Source organism: Ambystoma mexicanum, chromosome 10 (genome assembly GCF_040938575.1).
Source record: "Ambystoma mexicanum isolate Mex_15411 chromosome 10, UKY_AmexF1_1, whole genome shotgun sequence".
In the NCBI taxonomy this organism is placed as follows: domain Eukaryota; kingdom Metazoa; phylum Chordata; class Amphibia; order Caudata; family Ambystomatidae; genus Ambystoma; species Ambystoma mexicanum.
The window spans coordinates 1,495,413,386-1,495,432,190 of NC_090932.1; the positions used below are offsets into that span (position 1 = coordinate 1,495,413,386).

Genomic DNA, 18,805 nt, shown 5'->3' on the forward strand with positions numbered 1-18,805 from the left:
CCACCGCCTTGATCCCAAAAGAGCCTTGAGTTACTATGTCGCTCGTTCGCCGGAGTTTAGAAAATGAGAGCAGTTGTTTGTAGCCCTTTCCTTGTCTAGAAAAGGCCTTGCCGTCACTAAACAAACCCTGTCACAGAGGATCATCTTGTGCATTGAGTGTTACCAATCGGCATGCAAGGAGTTTCTTTTTCATTGCTTTTTTTGCTGCTGGTTGCTGCTCTAAATTATCCCTGTGCAATGCTTCCCAGCTGCTGAGCATAGGGATAAAAATGAACAGAGAAAATGGGGAATAGTTTGGGCCAATTATGCAGTAGTAATCTCCTATCTGGAATTGAGGAAGTCTAGCGTTAAAATTAGGGTCACTAGCAACACTTTGCCTCCTGGTGAAGTGTTCTGAGAAATGCTGGCGCTTGAGGATTATCCATAAAATGAACATTACCTGTATGTCATTTTTCCATCTGCAAGTACTTTTACCAACATACTTTACATCTGCTAATTTCAATGACAAACGCTTAACAAATCTGTGTGTTAATAGAGGGTTGCCTTGGTTTCCATGTTGTTTTCCACACTGCTGTGTACTCGTGGCATCATATCAATGTTTCCAAATGATATTAACCCCATAATCATTTGTCATGTACCTGGAAAAAACCTGTTGGGTGAAAACCACATTTCTTTTTTTTTTTTTTTAAATAACATTTCTAACGGTAATTGGCCTATGTTTTGCAGGCGGTAGCCATTGTTGGAGCGCAGCTTGCCAGCCTTTACAATGAAGCAGAAGAGATTGTTAAATTTGAAGAGCTAATTAACGATGCTGAATGGGGAATTGAGCTTGCTAAACTTGGAGTGAGTAACTTCTACGTTTTCTTATTAGTGTTAAAATGGTATTACTTGGTGTGAATACCAATAATGTTTCTTTTTTTTTTCTTTTTTAAGTTCATACAATTGAAAAACAACTTTTTACACTGCCAATGTTAAGAAAAGAAAAGTTATTACAATACAATTTAAAAGAAAAACCCAAGAGAAAAGACACAATAAGGAAACCAGTTTGCAGTGTATTACATAGCATATAAAAACTAAATAAAAATAATAAAAAGAACCTTCCTGGTCACCCATACATATATTTAATCCACACAGACATAGATATTGTATTCTCAAACAAGTCTCTTTTTTTAGCAGGCAAGAGACAGAAGACTACTTTTTGCCTCCAATATGGGGTTTACCCCAAGCCAAAGATAAGCAGCGGAGACTGCCACGTACGGCTTGGCCGCAAAAAGTATACTCCCGAATTGGTCGCTCTCATAGTGTAAAATTTGCATTTGCTTTATTGAAATAGGTGCTCAGACTAGAGCAAGAAGTTAATACGCGTCTTAGTTTCTATATGACCGCCAAACAGCCAGCAGAGGCGTTTTTCAAATGGGATGTCCTGCCAGGCACCCTGGACTCCAAGAACTGGCTGAATATCCATGAGTAAGACAAATCGTATCAATGCCGGAAAGTGCCAATTTATTAGATACTGCCTCTGGCCTACAAAGAAACCCCCTGGTGGGAAAACTGCGTATATGTACGCCGTCCTTCCAGGTGAGAAATAGTCAGTACTCTGTCATAATTCCTATTCCCAGCATCAATTTTTCCCAAGAAGATAGGGACCGCTTTTTCACAAGAGCATGTTGCGGCTATAGCTTGGCAGTGTGCAAGCACCATACTCTCCAGAGTGTCGTTCAGCATGAGCCATGCTTGAGTGTAGTAAGTACAACTTTCCCCCGCCAAATTTGATCCATAACCACAATTTAACCAGTAAATTGCCATGGGTTCTCCCCCAAAGCCCCACCCCCCCCCCATGCCAAGGCCTTTTTTGGTGATTTTGGTATGTCGCCATTCAATGCCTTGTAACATTTTTGTGACATGCGATATCTCGGCCAAATATGGCCCCTTTTTCCCCCCACATGTAGGCGGTCGTAACGCCACCCATGCATTCTAGATTGCTGTAGGGGGGTGAGAGAAAATAACCAAAAAGGGTAAAAATGTTGGGTTTTTTAAACAAACGGCAATAACATTATGTGCAAAGAAGCCTGTGGTTTTTTTCCTTGTAAGAGCTAGGAACAAATGCTTTGCTCTGCTGAATTCCCCAATTTCCTGGCTTTGAAGAACAGGTTGAGTGGAAACAAAAAAAAATGTTTGGTTATCAACTGTTTTGTGAGAGGTAGGCGATTTTGGCCATTTTTCCCAATTAGACATGCTTGGACGGAATAGAAGAAAAGGGTAGGAAAACTGAATTGGAGGACAGAAAGGCATACATTTGTGAAAAGTAGACAAAATTCCAAGTTTAGGAAGGGGTGATTTGCGCTGGTCAGGCAACAACTAGGTAGTGGAAAATTCCATAGTTTGAGGAAAAAGCAGGAAAATGACAGAAAAAAAGGTATGTGGTGGACATGGTTGGCCTAGTACGGCAATGGCTTCTATGAATTTTGAGAGAAACTGCTCTGCTACATTCCCCGACTCTTGCAGTTAGGAAATCACACATTTTTTGTAGTTTTTCACAAAACAAGCAATACCACAAGCCAAAAACTGAGCCATGGTACACAGCAGTTTTATGCTTACAGCCTCAACAGACGTACTTGGCATGTGTAAATCAGGAAAACCAATGTGGTGAGGAAGGGCAAGCATACATTCTTTGAAAGAGCAAAGGCAGACCTTTTCAAGTGTAGGTGACTTGTGCAGGTTACAAAAGTGTATGGTGCCTAAAGCAGTGACTAAATGTTGGTCACATTTGGGAAATGAAAGGGTTGTGTGACAAAGGGCAGCAGCAAATGGGTCGAAACGTTATGAAAACCATGCAAACACACCAAATGTCATACCTTCTCACTTTCCCACAGGTGTCCCGACGAAAATGGTATCTCACATGTGTGGGTGTAGCTATCTGGGCGCCAAGGGGAAAGCCAAAAACGCGGCTAACACCAAGTCTTTTCGGACAGTAGAATTTGTGGAATTCTGTTCAAGTGCACACCATACAGATATGGGCCTAGGGTGTCCAAGCCAAGCCACCAAGGAAAACAGGGAACCCCATGCATTTCCGAAAAGAAGACACCGTGGGAATCCGCAGAGGTCTGACTTGCACAAATCGGCCCAGAATGTATTACCCAGAAACCCTGGCAAAGTCCGAAGTGTGCCGAAAACCCCCCCCAATTTCAGCACATTTCACTCGGCTCACCCACCGAAACACGCCACCAACAACACATGGCCTATCTTCCGGCTTTCCCACAGGTGTCCCGATGGAAACGGTACCTCACATGTGTGAGTGCACCTACCTGGACGCAAAAGGAAAAAGGCTGAACCACTTGTAACCCCCCCGAAGGATTTGGGGAGGCAAACTACAGATTTGGGCCTAGGGTGTCGAGGCCAGCAAGGAAAACGGGGAACCCCATGCATTTCCCAAAAGAGGACACCTGTGGGAATCCACAGAACCCCCGGCAAAGTCCAAATTTGCGGGGCGAAAACACAATTTCCACACATTTCACTCGGCTCACCCACCGAAACACGCCGGCAACAACACATGGCCTACCTTCCCGCGTTCCCACAGGTGTCCCGACGAAAACGGTACCTCACATGTGTGGGTGCATCTACCTGGGCGCAAAGGTAGAAGCCTAAAACACGGCTAATCCCAAGTCTTTTCGGACAGCTGAATTTCAGTAATCTTTCTGAAACGCACACCATACAGATATGGGCCTAGGGTGTCGAAGCCACCAACGAAAACAGGGAACCCCATGCATTTCTGAAAAGAAGACACCCGTGGGAATCCAAAGATGTCTGACTTGCGCACATCTCCCCAGAATGTGTTGCCCACAAGCCCTGCCAAAGACCCACATGGGAGAAGGGTGCCCAAGGCCAGGGACATTACCGCCAACTTTGCTGGAGCTCTGGCTGGCTGCGTTTCTTAGGGAGAATCCTCATTCAATGGCTAATTTCCCTTACCTAGTGAGTCCCCCGGCAGCTTTGCTGCATCTCTGGAGTTTATTTTGCCACTTGGTAAGAGAGTACCCCTTTCTTTCCACTCTTACCTGTGTTTTGCCATGTGTATTTCATCTGTTTTTGTGATTGTGGACTCTGGAGTACACCACTTCAGTAGCCCCCTTCTTTTGTGTGTTACACAGCACCTTCAGTGCAGTGACACCGGGTTGTATTTTAGACTTCCCACCGACTCCATTTCTGAGGCTGACTACTGTACCCCAGAAAACGGTAAAGTTGCCATTAACTTTACTTAGTCATTTAACCACAGATCCAGTACACCCCATCTTATATGGAGTACTGGAAAGGGTTAATCCTTAGCCCTTGTTCTCTGTACCTCCTTGACCATTGTTTCGCTCTTTTAACATTTAGACTTGGCTGGTGACAGTGGTATCTACCCTAATGTTTCTACCGCGATTATACTATATAAACGTGGTATTGTTTTAGGCTATTATATTAACCTCGAACTTAAACCTGCTTGACCAAATGCTTTTTCTTTTGGGTCCGGTTAGGTTTTTTCGCCATTTCTTTTTGTTAAAGTCCTTCTTGTGTTTTACTTTGCGCGGCAAGCCAGGTTTGCCTCCTTTGTTCACTGTCTTTTGGCGGGCTTCTGCCCAGAAGCCCTACTCTAGGTGCCTGGGTGTCTAGGTGGGTTGAATGTGAGGGAAAGGTGTAGTCACCCCCTGCACAGGGTATCCTAGGAAACCCAAGTCGCACTTTGCCATGATTGGCTGAGGTGGTTGTCCGGGCCGGACAACCCCCCTGCTGTGCGATTGACAGCCAGGTTGTGTGAATGGGGGGATTTTCGAATTAAAAGGCAGGTGTCTTGGAAGTAAGAGAGTCGCCACTGAAACTACAAGGAACCGATGAGAAGCAGAGAAGAAGTCGACTGCTGCAACTATCCCGTCCCGGTGAAGCCCTGCTGCAGTCCTGAGCGGTCTACCCTTCGACGACCAGCGAAGATCCCGTCCGGAGTCTTCTTCCCTTGAGCTTGGTGGGGATAACCAGCTCATCTTCTACAGCCAGAGGATCCTCTTCGTGGTCGAAATCGCTGCACACTGCTGTAGTGGTCCGGATAGCCATCTGAAGAGCCTCTCCTGTTTTTAAGGAGCTCACCTTTTATTCACAGTCGCTGCTGTCGGCTTCAGCCCTGTATGGTGCAGGCCCCTCCAGACGTCCTCCTTCGGATCGAAGCTCCAGGAACTGAGGGTCTGCAGGAAACTACCAGGATCAACTGCCGTCGCACCAGCTTCTTCCTTGAATAAGGTACTGTGTTCTGCTCGAGGAATTTGGGTGAATCCCTTTTCTTTGCCTCCAAGGCTTGCCCTTGTCTTCCCTCCTCCTTATAACTTTTGCTTCCTCTGTTGACAATATCGAAGTACTCCTGGCTCCACTGAATCGTGAACTATCTGACTGTGTGATCCTCGACAACAGGAACCCGGTTCCACTTGACACTGGCTCCGGCCTATTGACTTTTGAATTTCTGTCTAAGACTGTTCTCTGATTCTGTCTGCCTTGACAAAAGTATTGCCTATGATTTTTGCCCCCCACTCTCTCTGGGTATCTCAGGTGCTAAGTGTGTTTTTGCCCAGGTAACATTTCATGCCGCAGATACGTGTTTCTTTAGTAAGACCGAACTGTCATTACTGTCAAAAAGCGACCGCAAGTGTATTCCCGGTAACGTCTTTTGTTTCATAACACCGGTCCGCTAAAACACAGGGTACTTATCTTGAAGTATACTGTACAAAGTGAATTGGTTAGTTGTAGTATATTTTACGTGTGGTTTTCCAATTAATAGAAGTGTTGTGTTTATAACAAATGGTTTAACAATAAATGTACTTATATTTTTTACCTGAAAACTTGAGTCAGTGTTTGCTTGAGTCACAGTAATTGTTGTCCCTTTGTGTAATCTCTGCTACTGCTCATATACTCTTGAGCTATGCCTGGCTGCTCCGCCACTGCTACCACTGTAACATAGTAGTACAGGCTTGTTCCAAAGGTAAAACTTGTATTGCTACCTGTAGTCTTAATTGTGTGTAGTGGTCCCTAAGGGCACTGCACGGGATTCTGCCTAACAGCGTTACAGCTTCTCCCCACCAGAGAGTCCCGGCAGTGTGCTAATACCTCCCTCGTCCTTGGCAACAGGCAGGTAATCCCAAGGATGAGATACCTCGTCCTTGGCACTTAAGGGGTTAAACAGTCCAGCTAGATATAAGCAACTGTTGACCTAGTTCCAGTCTTAGTGCCTCGACTGGTATCAGACCAGGTAGACCCAACATCGATCTCAAGATTTTACCCTCCGGTTTTGGCAACCAGTTGATTGCCCTCCTAGGGAAGATCTCCAAGGCATATAGGATCCCGGGAACAGCTGCAGTTTTGTAGCCTATCAACTTTGCCTCCAGGGATGGTCCACCCCACTTATCAATCTCTTTCTTCAGAACCAGCTACCTGACCAGACTTTAGGCTTTACAGAGTCATACAAGTGGGTAAAGGAGGAGGTGGCTTTTACCTCGATTCTAATTTGTTTGCCATCAATTTCCAGTTGAAAATCTCTTCCCACCTGTGCACTTTTACCAAACACCATTATTATTATTTTTCGAATGTTTAGCCTTATGCCATTCTCCTCTGCATAGGTTAATAATACATTCAGGGAGCGTTGTAATCCTATCGGTGTTCTATCCAGGATAACGATGTCGGCGTATGTGAGGGTGTTTACTACTTCATGACCGTATTAGGGTGGATGGTTGTGAGTATCCAACAGTGCCCTGTCCAGGTCGGACATGTACAAATTGTACAGTAATGGTGCCGAAACACAGCCTTACTTCAAACCCACATTTGTCTTGATGGGCTGTGTTACAGCACCGTCCTGGGATAACCGAACCTGCACCGTTGTTTTTTTTTTGTGTAGTTGTCTAATGAAATGGAGAAGTAATCGATCAATGCCCTACCCATTCACCTTATCCCACAGTTTTGATTGAATAACTGTCAAAAGCAGAGCTGAAATCTACAAAGCAGACGTATAACCGGGTTTCAGGGTACCTCTAAGCATCAGAAATAAGATTCATAAGGACGCACAGAGCATGCTTTGTGCCAAAGCCCTTTCTGATGCCAAAGTGGTGTTTAGCGAGAAGGTGCTTTTCATCCGACCACTGGGTGATATCATATAGTATGATATGGTATGGCATTTGTAACACGCCTATACACAAGTGTTTGTAGAGTAGGATGCTTGCAAAATATTTGAGCTGCAATCCAACATGGCCAGTAGCTGATAGCAGCCTGGATCTGTCATGAATCCCTGTTTATATACCGGGATCAGGATTGAATCACGCCATGAGCTTAGGACAATTCCCATTTGGCAAATACAGGACAATAACGTTTCAGGATCTCAGCCCAAATAATGGGGTCTTGCTTTAGTACAATGTTAGAGAGCCCATCTTGGCCCATAGCCCTAGAAGGCCTGACTTTCCTAATTAGCTCCCCAACTTCAGGTAAGGCATGCTGGCTTCCCGTAACCAGTAGCCTTTTTAAAAAAATATATATATTTTTACATGAGCGGCCCAATCCTCAGCAGAGATGGGACTGATCTCTAGGGCCAGTTGCCCACTTCTGATTGTGCGCATCAATCATGAACCAGAATCTCTTTGAATCATTTGTTAGGATGATCCTGTTAATATACTTCCATTTTGCTGTGGTCTCTCCATAGCGATATTCACCAACTACAGCCTATATGCCTGCTTTATTGCAAACAATCTGCTCTTGATGTCCATTGTGGACATTGGTAGGCACCTTTTCACTTTTTGGCACTCCATATTAGTCAAGGGCTCTTTGTCTGCAATAACACCATCAAAGGGAATCCACGGTTTATGACCCTTCAATTTAACTGTCCAGTTCCTCTTGACATGCGCCCTGATCGTGGTTACCATATGTTTTAGGTCCCATGCATACTTTGTGAGCAGCGCATCTCCGTTATTTCCACAGCTTTTCATTTCCTCATTCAAGTTGTTTATATTCAGGTGAGACCAACGGAGACGATTTCCCTGTAAATTCACACTAGGGTTTGATTTCAGTTTCTTCCTGGCCTTGCCATCAGGTATTATAAAGGCCATTCTGAGTGCAACCTGGTCACTCATCGGCACTGCTTTGGTCTGCAGAGCGGGGTCCAAATCACTAATAACTAAATTCACAAATATGAAATCAATCAGAGAAGAGGAGATGCCATTTGTCCAAGTATATTTTGTCCCTGTCACCACCATAGGGAGCGCAACTAAATCAAACTCTGCCAAAATGGTAGTACTATTTGGCCCTTCTCCCCATCAGTATGAGGAGGCAAGCCCTGCATGCAGTTTTTGTTAATAATCCCATGCCAAAAGGATACCACCCCTTTGTTATGTCCCACCTATGAGTGGAGTGTATCGAAGACAACCTCAGCAAGTTCAAGTGGATTTTCCCCTGGAGGATCATATTGGCCCAGCACCAGGGTGTCGGTTGGCGTACATGGAAATCCCACCAGGACCGCTACCACTAGGTTTTCATGTTCCCTACTTCTCTGGTACTGTCTGAGCGTGTACACATTTTTTGCCCTTATCCATAGACCGCCTTTGGGGCGCCCCCTAAGTACAGACGAGGATAGCTGAAATTGTAGAAAACCCATCCATGTGAAAAGGGGTCATTAGCCACGTTTCCTGCAAAACTAATAGGTCGACATTTGCAATTCAAAACTACCTGCTGGATTGACCATGTGTGTTCAAGGATAGCTTTGTGAAAGACCTGGTCGACCCTAGGTCATTCTTCCTCATTTTGGGCTTTCAGCCATCCACCCTGTATTCTAACAGCGTTTACATAGTTTTCGGTCCCAGACAGAGTACAGGCACTGTGAAGCCCATTTGTGGCATAATACACCCCCTCGGTTTGCACACGCCCCCACCCCTGCATAATAGCCTATTGTCCCTCGAGAGTTCCTGGACTCAACCATAAAATCGTCCAGACCTAGTTTGTTGAGGAACTTCACATTCATGGACACCCGTTCCGTTATCAGTGGCGAGATAAATGTTACCGATCCCCAATTAGTCTCACTAAAGTATTTTGGGATCTCTATTCGTTCAATATTCTCAGTCGTGATTAATCCAAGTCCGTAATTAAATGTAATAGGTTTAGTAACCACGACCTATTGAAAAAGAAGCTAGAAGCAGTAGGCTTTATTTCCACAATTTTAAGATGTTTCGACCGTGTCCTTTTGTGATTCCTGGTTGATGGTTCCATCTAATCTCTTGTCTACTTAGTCAATCGTCCACTAGTGTCTCGTCTGCTTGCACCCCTCCTTGTGTCCTCCCCTAGTGTCTCCCCCCATCTTTTCCTCTCCACACCTCTTCCCCCACCTACTCAGTGGTGCTCTGTTTCTCCTATCTTTTTCAAATTGCTTCTCTCTCGACTATTGAGCTCTCCTCACTAAGTCTGGTAGGAAGAAGTTCAATAAGGATATCCAGGTCTCCAGCCCAGGCCTCCCTATCGCTAACACCTATACCAGTGCTTCCTCCAGACAGACCTTCACTGACATCCTCTTTTACGTTCCCTTGCCAGACCTATGGACTCTTCATATGGTCTCTGCGCTCTCCTTTTTCTTCTTCTCCCATTGGCACCTGGTGGGAGGCCCTGCTGGCCCGTCCACCCCACTAAGGTCATCATTAATGTTTACCTGAATGGCACTGTCTTGGTCCTAGGCCCTCAGGCCAACCTTCTCCTCTTTGATAGATGCTTCCCGCACTTCTTCCATTTCCTTTCTTCTCCCGCTTCCTTGCCTTCCCCCTCTGCCTCCTCCTTGGCCAGCTTGCCCTCTCCTCCTTCCTCTTCTGCCCCCCCCTTGGGCTCCTTATACACCTCCGCAGGGCATACCTCTGATTTGTACCCCTCCCGGTACGTTTTTTTAAGGTTGGCAACCTTCTCCATATTGCCACTTTCAACTCTCGCTCAGCTGTCGCACTCCCCTGACTTCTGCCTCCTCCTGGAAGAACTTGATCTCAATGTCCTCATTCTCACCGAGACATGGTTCACGGCCAGCTCTGTCACAAACTTTGACACTCTCCTCCCTCAGGGCTTCAAGATCCTCTCCGTGCCCAGATCCAACCGTTACGGTTACGGAAGGGGTGTAGCCTTGATCTTTCCGGAATTGTTTTGCATTTATTTGTATTTATTGATTTTATAGAGCGCCTCTGTCATTCCTATGCAGGCCTACTCTTTCGAATGCCTTGTCTGTGGTCATCCGACCCATGGAGCGTGTGTCAGTTGAGGCTTTCGCCGCCACTTTCTCTCTCTCTCCCGACCCCTTCCTCTGGCTGACTTGCATCCTGACAACCCTTTCCATGCTCCGCTGTCCTATCTCTGATTCTCTTTATGTTCTTGCCCCTGTCATGAGGTGCCTCTTGATGCCCAAAGCCAAGTGTAACTCCTGGTGTGACTCTGACCTAGTCACCCTTAAACGCAAGTGCAGGGTGGCTGAGAGGAAATGGCTAGCTTCTTGTGCATCCCTTTACAAATTAGCCTGCCGCCTGCTCCAAAGGAAATACTGGCTCTGCCTGCACTAAGGAGAGAGAGCCCACATCCAAACCCGCATCTCTGCGGCATCTAACAACTCGCTGGACTCTTTAAAATCAGAAAGGAGTTGGCCAATCCTGCTGCAGTCTCTACCTCTCCTGTCCCCTCCCAGGACCTCTGCACGGCCCTGGATTCTCATTTCATTTCTAAAACCCAGGACATCCTGTCCACCCTCTCGTCCTTTCCTCCTCCTCCTCCATCTGGCCCCCTGTGGCCACTACTCCTCTCTGTTTCTCTTCCTTTCCTCTGTTATTAGCTGACAAGGTTTCTAGACCAGTCTGATCTATGAAAGTCTCGTCAAAACAGGTTCTTCCCTGTTCTTCCAAAACCATCAAGGACCACATTGACAACCTTGCTCCTGCCCTGACTGACTTCTGCAACCACTCCTTCGCTACTGGAGTCTTCCATTCTTCCCTTTCCCCCCCTGAAGCACACTCTCTTGTGCACCCTCTTCTCAAGAAACCCTCAGCCGACAACTCCTGCCAGGCTAACTAGCACCCGATCTACATCACTCCTTTCCTGGACAAACTCCTGGAATAGCAGGCCATCTCCCAGCTTAATCTTCACACTGAATCTGTTACTTGTCTCCATGACCATCAGTCTGGTTTCAGAGCAGCCAGAAGCACAAACTGCTCTCCTGAACATTCGTGAAGACCTGCTCTCTAACCTTCATTCTAATATCCCCTCTGTCCTCTCCTTACTCAATCTCTCTTCTGCCTTTGACACAGTCAACCATGCCATCCTGCTCAATCGTCTCAGTGATAACATGGGGATCACCGATCAGGCCCTGGCCTGGCTGACCTTGTCCCTCTCTGATCGACCCTCCCAGGTCAAACGTGGATCCTTCCTGTCCTCTATCTCACTCTCTACATGTGGTGTTCCCCAGGGGTCTAACCTCTCTCCCTTGCTCTTCAACCATTACCTGGCACCTCTCGCCCACCGCATTGCCGTGCTGTGCTCCAACTTTCAGTGCTATGCAGATGACACTCATCTCGTTTTCAGGCTCCCCTCTGCCTCCTCTTCTCCTTCTCTCATCTCTGACTGTCTGTCTGCTATCCAGGAGTGGTGAGCCGCCAGCAATCTCTCCTTAATGCCTGTAAGACAGAGATTCTCCTCATGGGCACACCTGCATCCTCCTTTCATGTCACTCTCTGGCCGGCCTCCCTTGGCCGTCTTTCTGCTCCCACCTGTAAGGCTAAGAACCTCTGGGTCATCTTCGACTCCACACTCTCCTTTTCTCCTCACTTCTCTAAGAAGTCAAACTACCAACTGCACCTCCTCAGAGGTATTCTTCCTTCCCTCTCCTTCCCCCAGAAGCTCATTGTCTCCAGAGCTCTGGTTCTCTCTAGGCTGGACTACTACTCCAGACACTTTCTAAATCTGCCTGCTTCTACTCTCCGCCCTCTGCAACTCATCCAGAACAGGACTGCAAGACTTGTCCTTGGCCTCAAGCCCAGGGATCGTATCTCTCCAGCACTGAAATCTCTGCATTGGCTCCCAGTGGCTGCAAGGATTAAGTTCAAGACCCTCTGCATTGTCCACAAGGCCTTCTGAGGCCTGGGTCCTCAATACCTCCAACTCTCTCTTTGCAAATACCTTCCTACTCGAGCTCTTTGGTCCTCCACCTCCCTCAGGGTCAGTCGCTTCTCTAAGCAACTAGTTGGTGGTAGATCTCCTCCTTCGGCTGGGGCCTCCCTCTGGAACAGCCTCCCTGCCTCTCAGAAACTTGATGGGAACCATCTCCGGTTCCGGAAGCACCTCAAGACCTTCCTCTTTGCTTCTGCTTTCACTTTTCCTCTCCCCTGCTGATTTCCTGTCTGATACTGCACAGGTCACCTGGCTACCCTTTGATTCGGGCCCAGGTCCCTGCCCGCCCAGTTGCACAACGGCACTGCCTACCGCCAACCCTTGCACTTGGGTCTGTATCTGTAACCCTACAGTCCCCCTACCTACACGTTTGGACACTTGCTGTCTGCACTTGCCCTTGCACCTGCCACCTGCTGGCCGCACTTCTTATTTTTTTGATCCCATGTACAGCACTTCCCCCTCCCGTTTCCCATGGCACTTTTCCCCTCCCCCCTGCATTTGCACAATCTGTGTCACTTGGCCTAGTAAGATCCTTCCTTGCCACACCGCGCCTTGAAACACTTGTGTATAGCTGTGTTACAAATGTCATATTGGTGTAGGTAACTGCTTGGTTGCTAGAGTGTACCATTCATTAGCGCCCACAGGGCCCAGCTGAAACCCCCCAGCTAGTTCAAATTGACCTTTTAGCCAATCCTGTGGACCAGTGTGAGGGTTAGCATTTTCCTCTATAATCTGTTTGTCTTGGAGCGTACCTGGTGCTTTAGCGCAAGAAGCAGTATTGGCTGCTGTGTTTTGGTCAGTGTGTTCCGAGAGGACCCCCACACTGTGAGCCACCTGCGCAGCGCATCTATGCCTTGACACCGATGCGTGGAGCAAATTTCACATTTCTGCAGGCCTTGCGACTGATAATCCTGGGGAGCGGCCAATGAGCACCTTTACTCTTGGAATTCAAGTTTGGAGCTACGCCCTTGGCCTCCTGTGGAATCTGTGACTGGGTGGCATGTTTTAATGCTTTGGCCTGCCAGTTTCTTTTTCTGCATTTAATATAGAGCTTGCTCAATGGCGATACTCTCCAGCGCCTGCTCCCTAGAATTGGCAGTAACACTGACAGTTTCACACAGATCAAACGGAGTAACCATATCCCAAACCTCCACTTCGTCCTGATGGGAAGTCGGCACCTTATCCCTACATGATGTCCCATCACTCATGTTTGTGGGGTTCTTTGCTTCAGTTCTGTGGCCGCGAGCCCCCTCATGATTGGCAATGCTCAAGCAATTAGTGTTTGATGCTATGGCAATATCCACCACAAGGCCCAGCATTCAGTTTGTTTCTCGCTGCGCCTCTGCCAAATTGCTACATAATAAGAACAGGGCATCAAGTTTGTCAGCCAGAGAACTCAAAGCCTGGGGTCGGTGCTCAGTGCTAGCTGGGCGACGTTGTTCATGGTTATTTGCCAGGCAAAATGTCACCTGGTCGTCGTCATACACAGAAAAATCAATGTCGCTCTCCTCCGTGTCAGAGAGGCCTTCAATATTTGTTGCCAGTTTCTCTAAGTCAGGGCTCTCAGACAGATCCCCTTCAGAGTCTCTGTCTTGATGTTCACTCACAGCTGGTAGTGAGTTTCCCTTTAAGCCCTTGCATAAATTCACCAACGACCCATTATCAATCGAGTAAGAACTATCAGAGTCCACCGCCATTGCAGCAGAGTTGGAGGTATTGACTGGATTTAGGGTCGGCAGATGTGGAATGGGTGCGTTTGTGTGTCTCCCTGGACCCAAATCACGGTCATCTGTGGGCAATATAATAGGGCCCTTTTAGCCACTGCCAGGGCACAGCTTTGTTTTTAAAGAAAGCAGAAATATCCCTCTGGGACACCAACTTGTTTTTATTTTAGTCTTTTTTACCCATTTTTTGCAAGGGGGCAGAGAAGCGCAATTTTTTTTCATTGCTGGACTCCGGGCACGTATGTTGGTGCTGACCTCTGCGCTGCGTTGGCAAAGTCTGGTAGGTGTGCTTCTTGTCATTTTGCTCACCCGATGTGTTGTAGAAGTGTTTGAGGCCAGTTAAATAGTAAAATTCTGCAGATAAAATAGCACTAGGGCTTGTGTAAATTTGGTCACGGTAACCCGCTACCTGGCTCCCATGTTTGTGTCACAAGACACTCTTGTCACTCTCGTCACACACTGCGATGCCCTTCTACTGGAGGCTTAGTACAGAGATGTTCTCTCCTTCCTATCTGATCTGCCGGGGGCCTGTCGTGACAGCCGAGGGCGTCACTACACAGAGGGCAGGGGAAATCATAAAGTATGTCGTGAATAACAATTCTTTAGGGATAGCAAACACTTACCTGCACCGTGGACCACAGCAGACCACCTCTGCTCCACGGGTTTGTAGGGCTGTTGTTTAAATGGATTGCATTCGCCCTCATAGTTATTTATTGGGTATTTATAATGTGCCTGCACAGCCAAATGGTGTTTCAAGGCGCATCAAGCGAAGGGAAGTGGCGGTAAAGGAAAAAATAACAATAACGTTCCTACTAGGTCTTAAGACATTCAGATGGTGCAAGTGGCATAACAAGAATGCAGGGGAGGGGAGAGTAAGGGAGGTGAGGGGGGGCACAGGGATGAAGACCATAGCATTTTTACCAGGTTGTGAGACCATTCGAAGCATCCAAGTGCAGTAACTGGGTGAGGAGGGGGAAGTTTAAGATGGGGAAGAACAAGAAAGTAAACAAACAGTAACATTTCTACTAGGTCTCAAGACAATTCGGAGCGGGCAAGTGCAGTAAGAGTGAGGAGACAGGGGGAGGTGGCAAAGTGCAGGACGAGGAGGAAGTGTACAGCTTAGATGGGAGGGAGGAGAAGGGCACATTAAGTGCAAGTGAATAAGTTGAGAGGGTGCACAAGGGAGTACTTGAGGAGAAGCGGGAAAGAGCCAGTGGCCAGAAGTGATCACCGAATACGCCAAGGCTGGAACAACTGAGGCTATGTTGCCCATGAAAGTTCTAGAGGAGCAGGGTAAAAACCTGTTTGGATGAGACTCTCACAGTGGGGTCGTCCAGAATCTTACCAGGTGATGGGGGATAGAAGGAGGGGGAAAGGGAGTGGAGGGCCAAGGGAGGGAGAAGGCACTTCAACACAACAGCAATGCACCCATCTAGATTAAAGTGTCCAGGATAAAGAAAAAAGCCTAAGTCAAAATACAGCAGAAAAGCAAAAACACTTGGATGTGAGTTTCCTGGATACTGTGTGCCAGAGATGGAAAACATACAATTGTGGGCGACGTACAGCAGACTAAATCGTTTGTAACAAGAGTAATAAGAGAGGTGGGACAGTTTAATAGGGAGCAGTAATGATCGTTCCCCCTGCCCGCACCTTTCTTACCTTGTTAGTTGCTGCTGGTTGACGGGTGCGCTGCATGTTCCACCGGTAAACACAGGCAAACAGTTGGGAGCTCCTTTTGACGGAGCGGCCCTTTGCCTGGGGGCTCCTTTGCCTCAGGCCTTTAGTGCTCAGCCAAACTCGTGCTAGGAAACCCCCCTTCCAAATCACTGGGCAGGTCGGCCACCAAATCCTCAGGTTCCAACAACGAAGGACCTATTCCAGAGAAAAAAGACGGGAAGGAAAAAAAGAGATTGCACTTAACGCAGTCTCACCACCCTTACTCTTCATCCTCCCACAAGAAACAGCAGATGCTACTGACTCTTCAGATGAGTGTTAAGTCATACCCAGCTAAGGGTGCATCTAGGGAGGTGGGGAAGGAAGTTAACATCAAATGCTACAGCTCTTTGAGAAGGCCGTGGCAGGTATGGCATTGGACTCAACACTGCAGGCTGCACCAACACCAGCTGCACCCAGAGTTCCCTGCACTGCATCGCCTAAGATGGGTCCCAAGCCCCAGACAAGTTTGGTGCTTACACCTCTTTCGACTGACGTACAGAACGTTTCAGCCAGGTTGGCGTCGATTGTAACTTCGGACCGAGGCTACATGCACATGTTGGAGTTTTTTTAAAGCTGATGAAAACTCTTTTTGACAAGGAGGGTGATGCCTTTGCTTTCGGGGTGGTACCCCTGGCAGGTTCAGAGTTGCATCACATGGCAACTTTCTTGGCTAATGTGAGGAACGTTAGGGTGTCCTCTCTTCCTTCTCCCCAATATCCTCTGCTCAGGTGGCCAGGGAAAGGCCATCGTTATTGGATCCCGACCCTGGGGGTGTATATGTTTGGGAGGCTCACCTGGATGGAGGAGATTTGGGGAATGGAAGGAAGATGTCCTTAGGTGAGACACGGTATCCCCTGTTTCCATTTCACAATAAGCCTTCTGCCCCTGAAGCCTTTATAGGGTTCTGTCAAATCCCTCACTTTCTATTTTTCAAAATAAGTTGCGTAAAACAATAGGGACAGGGCATAAAACAATGAGAACACCTTGTATGGACAGGATAGAACCACATCCATCGCCTCTGATTAACTCTAGAAATTGCCAAAATACACCCTCCTCTCCCCTCCCCCTGCATTTGTAGGTTGTTACCGGTCTTACACACACACACACACACACGCGACTAGGATTAATGCACACTCCCATCTATGTACACCACGTTGATACTTGGACGATGAAGAGGACTGTGGAAAACCACCATAATGGTCAGCTGTGTCCCATTGACAAATGTATTTATGGACAGTCAAAGGACTTGCACCTGCAGCCAATTGAAAAGCTACAGGTGCATAAATGGAAGGAAGACACGCCTGGAAAGAGACTTGCCGGGGTAGCAGGACGCAGCAGTCCAATTCGGAGCAGGCTGTAGTGGGGCCGGTAAAAAGGACACTGAGCACTGCAGAATTGCTAGAAAGACGCTGTGGCCATGCCAGGACAGGCCGCAAGCATGTCGAGAGCACTGCAGATCCCTGAGCCGCATGCCCCGCATCTGGAGTTGGGGGACACAGAAGCTTCCAATATGCCGCCGACAGCAGCAGGAAGGTTCGGAAGAGGCGAACCGCTGAACGACGGAGAGGGTTCACTCATGCGGGGGTGCTCCAAGGACTTGTTGTGGGCAAAGGAAGATGCCGACGGAGTGAAAACCTGTAATGAATGGATCTGGAGAATGAATGGGAATTATTGAATACAGAGCAAGCTGCAAAGTACTTAATGTGTTGTTGAATACCAAACTAAGGAAAAAATATGCAAAATATATAAAAATACCACACAAATGAAAAGAAAGTGATGTGCATTTACGAACAAAGTCAAAATAAGCAAGAATCCTATATGAACTACGTGAAAGTGTAAGCCAAGTGAAAACCAGTGATGAGAGCTTGTGAAGCAAGTGAAAAATAACGGATATGCGCTATTGGATAGTGTAAAATCAAGGTGGTGACCAGGAAGAGACGCCACAAAGTGAGTTGTGTGGAAGTCACGTATTGGCAGAGTCCGAGACTGTCAAAGTGAAACAGAAGTACATATAGCCCAATGGGACAGAGGCAGAGAGGAAGCCTGTGTTTTAGCAAGGAAGTCCAATGAGAATCTGTGAACGTTACAAAGTACCAAGGGTTATCGGTTGCGTGACCATTGATAGATTGGCCGTGTGGTCTGACAACTGCACCAACGTCAAGTAACCCCTTATTGGAGTGAACCAAGGAATGTCAAGAGGCTGAAGCTGTTTTGCCTAACAAGTGTTGAAGTAGCTGAAGGAGGAAAGCAAGTGAATTGTTGCAAAGCCTACAAGGTTAAAAAGTGGTTTTGGAAGCAATATTGAGAACTGATTACGATGAACTAACTGAATTTGAAGCTAGGACAGTTTCCTTCTTGCAGGAGGGGGAACTGCAAGACCTTTGTGAACTGTTTCGAACTTGTGGAAGGGGAAGCTGAGAGCAAGCCTGGATCTGGAAGAAGCGCAGAACTTTATTTTGAACACTGTTTCTTTGGTTGCTGATATCCGTACACATTGTATATCTTCAGTTGTGAGGGCAAGTATAGGTTAGATTTTGGACACATACTGACTTTTGAGTTGAACTTTATGGCACAGACTATCCTTAGTTTCTTTTAGGTAGGGAAATCCCACTTTAGTATAGGGCAAGTTAGGCCTAACTCATCCTGACATTTGAGAAATAAACCATTTATTTTAAGAAAATTGATTATGTTGTCTGTCTTACTTCATGATGCCTTCACGCTGACCAGTCGGTTCTTCTAAAACTAGTGTCTGGATGCATTACTTGAGAGGTTTGGACACATCCCCTGACGTAGCCATGCAAAGTGCATCACCTTACGCTAGTCTGAACACTCAATATAGAAATGTGGTTGTGACCCTCGGCCTTCACTCCCCAGCCAGGCCTCTACAATGGTATGACCTGATGGACATCCAGGACAAGGGACTGCAGTCGGAGAGTGCTCCGCCCTTCAACGCAGCAATATCCGACTCAGTTGCAACATTAGTCTATAGGACCTCTTTCTCAATCTACCTTCCTCTACTCTCTGCCCTCTGCAGCTAATCCAGAACAGGACTGCAAGACTTATGCTTGGCCTCAAGCCCAGGGACTGTATCTCTCCAGCCCTGAAATCTCTCCACTGGCTTTCAGTGTCTGCAAGGATCAAGTTCAAGATCTTTTGCATCATCCATAAGACTTTCTGGGGCTGATGCC

General features: G+C 47.1%; 1 protein-coding gene across 2 annotated transcripts in view; it reads left to right on the top strand.

Annotated features, from left to right (window-relative positions):
• KNTC1 (kinetochore associated 1) overlaps positions 1-18,805 on the top strand; it is a 2,501,313-nt gene that overhangs the window by 1,413,333 nt on the left and 1,069,175 nt on the right. For both annotated transcript variants that reach the window (XM_069619627.1, XM_069619628.1), the window contains exon 43: positions 727-843. In XM_069619627.1, coding sequence (XP_069475728.1) covers positions 727-843 — 117 coding nt within the window. The remainder of the gene's footprint in view (positions 1-726; positions 844-18,805) is intronic.